The sequence below is a fragment of the Arachis duranensis genome, chromosome 3 (assembly GCF_000817695.3).
Source record: "Arachis duranensis cultivar V14167 chromosome 3, aradu.V14167.gnm2.J7QH, whole genome shotgun sequence".
Taxonomy (NCBI): Eukaryota; Viridiplantae; Streptophyta; class Magnoliopsida; order Fabales; family Fabaceae; genus Arachis; species Arachis duranensis.
In genome coordinates this window covers 123,082,150-123,089,280 of record NC_029774.3, presented here as the reverse complement: position 1 = coordinate 123,089,280, position 7,131 = coordinate 123,082,150, and the positions used below count along the sequence as shown (strand labels likewise).

The window sequence follows — 7,131 nt, the reverse complement described above, 5'->3', positions numbered from 1 at the left end:
TCTACAAAGTTTTATATAATATTTGAAAGTGGTTTTCGGAGTTCATTAAGAACAATAATTTTGTCTAATCATTTAATTTATAATATTTATTTTAATTTTTTTAATTATTTATTGGTAAAGAAGTCTACTCAATTTAAAGAAATTGAGGATGAAGCTGCAAAAATGTAGAAGAGGAGATTGGTGAAGTTCTTAGAGAAAAATGAAAGAAATATAAAATTTGTTTTGGTAAATAAAATATTTTTTATTTTTTTCTCTTAATTTTTTTATTTTTCTCCTATTTTTACTTCTGATTTTTATTATAACGGGTAATCAAAATATTAAAGATACTTACTAATAATGTTATGATTTATATTCGAAGAGAAAAATAATTGTTTAAGTGTAATGATTAAATCTAGTTATCTTAATAAACTTGTAATCCGTAATTTTTGATGTTTAAATATTTAACATAAACCATTGTAAATACTAGATTTCAATTTGCAAGTTTGCATTTGACAATTTCAATCACATTTGTGGCAAAAATGTTATGGTTACAATAAATATTATGAATAATGCTATACATTTAAGTATTTTTTGTTAATTAAATCCAATCAAGTTGATAAACATGATAAAAATCAGTGATAGCTAGCATTATTATAAGTTTTTTTGTTTAGTTTTGTCAGACTTAGTTCGTGAAAAAATTTAAATGTGTAACATTACTCAAATATTATAATACCGTAATACTAAGAGAAAAAAATTAAAACTTACTTTATTTAATCTTGTTGCAACAATTAATATGATTTTAAACCTCAATAAATTTAAAATACGTCTTTCAAATATAAATAAAAAATTTTTTAAAAAGTCTTTATGTCTCAAAATTAGATATATAAAATCAATGGAATATATCAACATGTGAGAGATAGATACTTTTTCAGACTAGTTCAAATATTGAATATGAAGCAACCATAACCGAAAGAATCATACTTTTTTGAGGGTAGGAAAATAAATTATGTTGTTTTCAAAACTTTAAAAAAATGGAATCAAGACAATGTATACTAAAATAGTTAAAAAATACTATATACACACAAAAAAATCAGACAATAAATTAATTATCGTGTATTTATGTATAAATATATATAATTTAATTTATTTTTAATATATATTTTATATTTTATCCATTTCCTTATTGAAATAAATTACGTTCATTGAAATGATGATCATGAGATAGCAGTAGTTAAATATAACCTTACCTATAACTATAAGAAAAATACTTTTGTGACTTACTGAATTGTGACCTTTTTATCGTAAGATGGAATATGTATCACATTTCACACACTGTCATATGATAATAAGCTAAGGTAATGACTTTAACTAAACATTTTTTTTCTAGTCATTTTATCGTCCTTGAACAACCATAACGAACGAACATCATCCCTGAGGATCACATGCATCTAGTTTTTAATGAATTACAAAGAATAATAATATACATTATTACAAATAAAAATATATATATAAATTGAAATTACACAAATTTTGTTACCAATACATCAAATTATAGAACTTAGCAGCCCTTCAGCTCGGCCATGAAACTGTTGAGATCTGGAAGAATTTTATTAATCAAACCTGTATATTAAATAATAAATACACACAGCCTTTTTTTGGTGATTAAATACACACAGCTATTACATCAGTTTCATTCCTCTTGTCCCATATTTCCATCCGTTACTTATTTGGGTTTTTTTTTTGGTCTGGGTCCGTTACTTATTTGTTATTTCTTATATATATACACTTATTTTTACTATTTTTATTAGGACTCAGGCCAGCTTTTTTATGTAGCTAGCTACTAGCTTATTTAATTTTTGTTTTTGTACCTGGCCCGTGATTGTACCCTAAAAGGGCATGCTATTTGTTGTTGTGGAAGCAGCCCATCAGAATAAAAAACTTATACAGATTCCGTGAGGATAGTTGCCATATCTATCAGAAGGAAGCAGGGGAACATTGAAATGTGCAATCTTAATGAAATTAATTCACATGTACAATTACAATCACATCTTGATAGTTATCATTTGAGAAAATGGTCAAATACAATCCATCAAATTTCTCTCGTAAATTAAATTAGTTCTCCAAATTGTCAAACCATAAGTTGTGATAAAGAATGATTTTGTGGTGAAAACATGTCAGTAATATAAAAATGAGATTCCATTGTTCCTGCTAGATAACCAACAAAAATCTAACCAACAACAAACTAACAAACATTTTTAAATTACATTCCATATTAATTGATTATCACAAATAATGATTATTTAAATTTTATTTTTTAAAAAATATAAAATTAATAATTATTAATTACAGTTGTTTAAAATTGATTGATTATGAGTTGTTTACCTATACTTTTTCATTTAACAAACAAAACGAATAACATTTTGCACTTACACTATGAGAAAGCCAAATTTTCTGAAAAGCGTTTAATGGTTTATCTACATATGAATGTTAAAAAGATAATGGTAAAACAAAAGTACCAAAGCCATACCATCCTTTCTAAACACCAATACAGCAATTGTTACTCGTTTGTACATTACATCATTTTACAAAGTGTAATTTCATCTGTAATAGGATGTACAATACCAGGCATAGGTAGGGAAAAGGCGAACTATTTTATATTAACATCAAGCATAGAGGCCCATTTATAATAAAATGAACACCGTTCATAAATAAGAAGAAAACCGAAGATAGGCATCCGAAACATACCACCTAACATCTTATGAACATAGCACCCTACCAGCCAAAAGGAAAACTGGAGATTTATAAATAAGCTTCAATCTATGATCTTCTTAATCTGAATCTTTGCGCATTTGGTGGCGGACATGCCGCGCAGCAGAGTAAGTTGAGATTGCAGAGCCAGTGGCACTCAATGTATGTTTGGCATATCCGAAACTCTTACTAGTTACCAACCACACGATGTAAAAGAATCCAATCCAGCCTGATTCACATTGGTTTCCAAAGATAATAGTGTAAACCCACAGGAAAAAGAAGAAATGGGAAACGGAGAAACAGAGTGCAAAATCACGTAAACTATCATGGAAACATCAAATATAAACTTATATTTAAAGAAAGCAATCTCAGTTGCAGTTTTAAAGTTATAGATGCCACAGAGCCTCGTTCGTGGTTGTCATCTGCACCTAATAGTCGGTGATTTTGTTGAAAACCCAAAGATTGTAATACAGCCCCAGCAGGCAATGCTGGGGCAACTATTTTGACTGTGAAGTAGCTAAGTGAAGAAACATTCAAATAATGGACATATAAGTATGTAACCCATTACATCCCTGGTGCCAATTGGGAGTAGAAAAGGTTGTTTTTCTCAAATAACATACGGCAAGTATCAGTGTACTTATACGCATAAAGTTCGCCTAATTGCAACAGAAATATGCATTTCAAATCTTGATGCACATTTTGTTCAAATCATAAATATTCATGGCCTACCTACTCAAACCGCACAATTGATGAAACATTTCACAATAATGGAATAGCAAAACAGTACAAAATATCAATCTGAAACATGGCATATGGTATCATCTGGATTCTGAATAGTAAACTTCTTACCTGTAGCGAACAGAACAGCAACACTTGCCCAAAATGTGGTAACGGAAATTGCAAACGCAGCTACTAATAGTGCCCCAACATATACAGCTGCAACACAGGCAAAGAAAATAGCCAAGAATCCTCCAGCTGCTGCCAAAGACACAAGAAGTGATATGACAACAGCGTTTATGGTGGCAGCCAGAAAGAAAAGTAAGAAGACAAGCAGTCCTGTGAGCGCAACAGAAGTAATTGTCCCAACCTGCAGTGACAAGGAAAATAATCACACACCTTGATACCCGAATATTTATGTATATACAGGACAATCTGATGCTTAATTATCCATGAAGCTGGCATAGACGGAGACAATTGTTTTGCCTATTCTTCCATGAATAAAATTAAAAAACATAAGAAGAAATTATCTTGCTTGCTTGCTTCTAATTCTAGTCTATCAATGTCTAACTATATTCTGCATGTGAGGAAATCCACTAGATGAATTCTCTATAAATTCCTTTCATGAGCTTATGTTGCATTATCATGATATCCACCAACTCTATTTCTCTTTGCTTTTTAACTTATACTACCATTTTTAAAACTTATTATCAAAATACTATTATTTTTAAACTATTTAGATAGATGCTATCATTTTACTTCGGTGGCACCTTTTCTTTTTCCTTTTTGGTATTCCAACTTGAAGGTGCCTATCCAAAGAGCTCTTCTAACAAGAAAAATGGTAATCCACGTACCAGTTCACTAGAAGAAGTAAAACACAAATTTCATATCTTTTTCTTTTCTTCATTTGATAAAATCTTTAATATTTATTATAAAAACATTAGATATAATTAACTTTTAAAATTTTATAATAAAAATTAAATATGAAGATACATTTTATTTTAAAAACTTACAATTTCGTAATAACGTCAAAAATATTAGTTCAAAATATTATGTAGAATCAAAATTTGAGCACAATATGAAGAAAATGTCGTCTAACAACAACAGTGGCAAGGGGAATTGGATCAAATCAAAATTGAAGACTCGTAGATCAACATTTTAATTAGAAAAGGCTAGTAATTCAATTTGAAAACAAAATCCAGAAGGAGCTAAACTAAGTAAATTGGGAAAGTGAAAGAGGTGGATGATGGAGTTCAGAAGTTACGGTGATGACTAAGATGGCGCGGAAGGGGCTGCCTTGGCGAGTCCAGAGGAGAAGGTCGAGGGCGGATTTTCTAGAAGCTTCTGGAAGGAGCGGAGCGTTTTCGGCGAGGGAGATCTTGATCCGTTTAAGCAGGGAGGCGCTGGTAGAAGGGTCCGGGAAGAGAATAGCGTAAGCGAGGCGGTTAAGAACTTGGTATAAGGTGATGCTGCTCTCGCTTTCTCGTTTATTATTATTAGATTCTTCTTCTCCGGTGACCTCAACGTAGACGCCATTAGCGTTGGAGTTGGTGCTATGCTTGTCCTCCGCCATAATATGAGTGTTAGCGAGTGAGAGAAGAGAATGAGAAAAGTGTGATGAAGTAGGTCGCCATTCAGATCAACTGATTAACAGAGAGATAGAGACGGCTGCCCATTAATCATCCACATGGACGGTGATCTGCTTCCTTGCTGATTCATCGTGTACAGCTGCAACCATATTAATTACACCCTCTACTTACGTTACATTATTTAATTAGATATTACATCTTCTAAACTTTTTTATATATTTTTTAAGATTTCAAGTTTTTTAATTTGAAAACTAATGTACGTTCCTTTTCTGCACGGAATAATACATACATTTATTATATATTATTAATTTTAGGATTAAAATGTGTCACATATCACTCTTTTATTGTAATTGAAATCAAAATTTTTTTCTAAATAAAATTAAAAAACTTTTTCCTCTTATCTTTTTCTTTCTCTATCTCTCTCATTTCTTTACTCATTTTATCTCTTTTATATATCATTATCAATCACTAATTACGAATTTTACAATCAAAATATACAACATAACATTCTTTAATTGTATTTAAATTAAATTAAAATTAAAATATAACTATATTATATATTATATTTATATATTATTAACTAATTTAATAACTAAAATGTGTCACATGACACTCTTATTAAAATTTAAAGAAAATATTTTCCTCTAAAATTAGTAAACATCCTTCTTATATTTTCTTATCTACTTCTCTCTTTCTTTTCTATTTCTCTCCATCCTTCTCACTCTATATATAATTTATAATTCATATTTTATATTAGTAATTTGACAAATCAAAATGTGCCACCAGATATTTTCATTATAATTAAAATAAAAATTTCTTAACTTCCAAAATTAACAAACTCCCTCTCTCATTCTTCTTCTTTATCTTTCTCTCTCTTTTCTCTCATTCTCTATTTTTCTCTACCTTTATGTTCTAAAAAAATAAAATTAATAACATAATATAATTTAAATAAAAATATTATTATATACATATTTTTTATTTAATTTTAAATTTTTACTGCTTATCTTTTTAATCTATATTTCACTTCTTTTCTTTTAGATATTTATTACATATAATTTAAATATAATTTGGAGAGAATACTAATGTTGTGATTAAAAGTTAGAATCCAATATTCAATTATTTTTAAAAAATGAGTTAATTTTATAACTATCAATAGAAATTTTTTTTATGTTAATATCTAATTATATTTTTATATATTTAAAAAAATATTATTTTTAAATAACAAGTATAAAAATTAATTATTTTTATTTGTGCAACAAATTTAATACCTAATTAAATATAAAAATATACACGTTAAATTTCTTTAAATTTTAGATAATGAATTTTAAAATAAAATAAAAAAATTAAACCCTTTCATTTGAAAATAATAACTAAAAATTTTATTAGTTAATTTTGTTTAAGACTCTGATCTTCTTAGCCGACGACGGAGACTTTTGTCCCTTATAACCATTTTATAAAAGTAGTTTAATACTATAATTTTTTCGTGTCATCTTTATAGTAATACAAATGGGGAGCTCATTTGCTGACGTGGCGCTCATACGTTGAGTTTGGGAATTTATTTGCTTACGTGTCGTCACTATAAATTTTTAGATTTATATTTATAAATTATAAATTATTATTTGCTCAGATTGTTATTTTCAAATTTTAAGTTTGGGTTGTTTTACTTAAGTTATTATTTTTTAAATTTTAAATTGTTTTATTTGTTTGGATTATTTTACTTAGGTTGTTATTTTTTAAATTTCAAATTATTTTATTTAAGTTGTTATTTTTTTAATTTTATTTAGATTTTATTTAGATTGTTCTTTTTTATATTTTAACACTATTTTTTTAAAATCTGTTAATTCTTTTTAGCATAATTTTTTAAAATTTTGTTGATTTTTTTTTAAATTGCAGCTACATAAATTCTTTTAAAGAAATTTAGAGTTTTAAAAAAATTTACGTTAATTATTCTTCGATTGTTACATACTAATATTACAATAAATAAATATTTACGTTAGTTTAGAATTTTAAAATTATTATTTATTTAAGTTGTTATTTTTAAATTTTAAATTTGGGTTGTTTTACTTAGTTTGTTATTTTTTAAATTTTAAATTAAAGT

General features: G+C 27.4%; 1 protein-coding gene across 1 annotated transcript; it reads right to left on the bottom strand.

Moving 5' to 3' along the window:
• Positions 1-2,481: 2,481 nt before the first annotated feature.
• Positions 2,482-5,157, bottom strand: LOC107481027 (uncharacterized). The gene is made up of 3 exons (XM_016101231.3): positions 4,709-5,157; positions 3,577-3,814; positions 2,482-2,956 (listed from the first exon to the last, which is right to left on the bottom strand). The coding sequence occupies exons 1-3, from the start codon at positions 5,015-5,017 to the stop codon at positions 2,808-2,810; spliced, it is 696 nt and encodes a 231-aa protein (XP_015956717.1). The 5' UTR covers positions 5,018-5,157; the 3' UTR covers positions 2,482-2,807.
• Between the last annotated feature and the right edge of the window lie 1,974 nt (positions 5,158-7,131).

Bases quoted from the DNA above. Each gene is read 5' to 3' on its own strand.
- LOC107481027 (XM_016101231.3), bottom strand. From the start codon at position 5,017: ATGGCGGAGGACAAGCATAGCACCAACTCCAACGCTAATGGCGTCTAC. The intron at 3,815-4,708 runs GTAACTTCTGAA...TTGTCACTGCAG, and splicing joins GCGCCATCTTAGTCATCACC to GTTGGGACAATTACTTCTGT. The intron at 2,957-3,576 runs GTAAGAAGTTTA...AATGTGAATCAG, and splicing joins TGCTGTTCTGTTCGCTACAG to GCTGGATTGGATTCTTTTAC.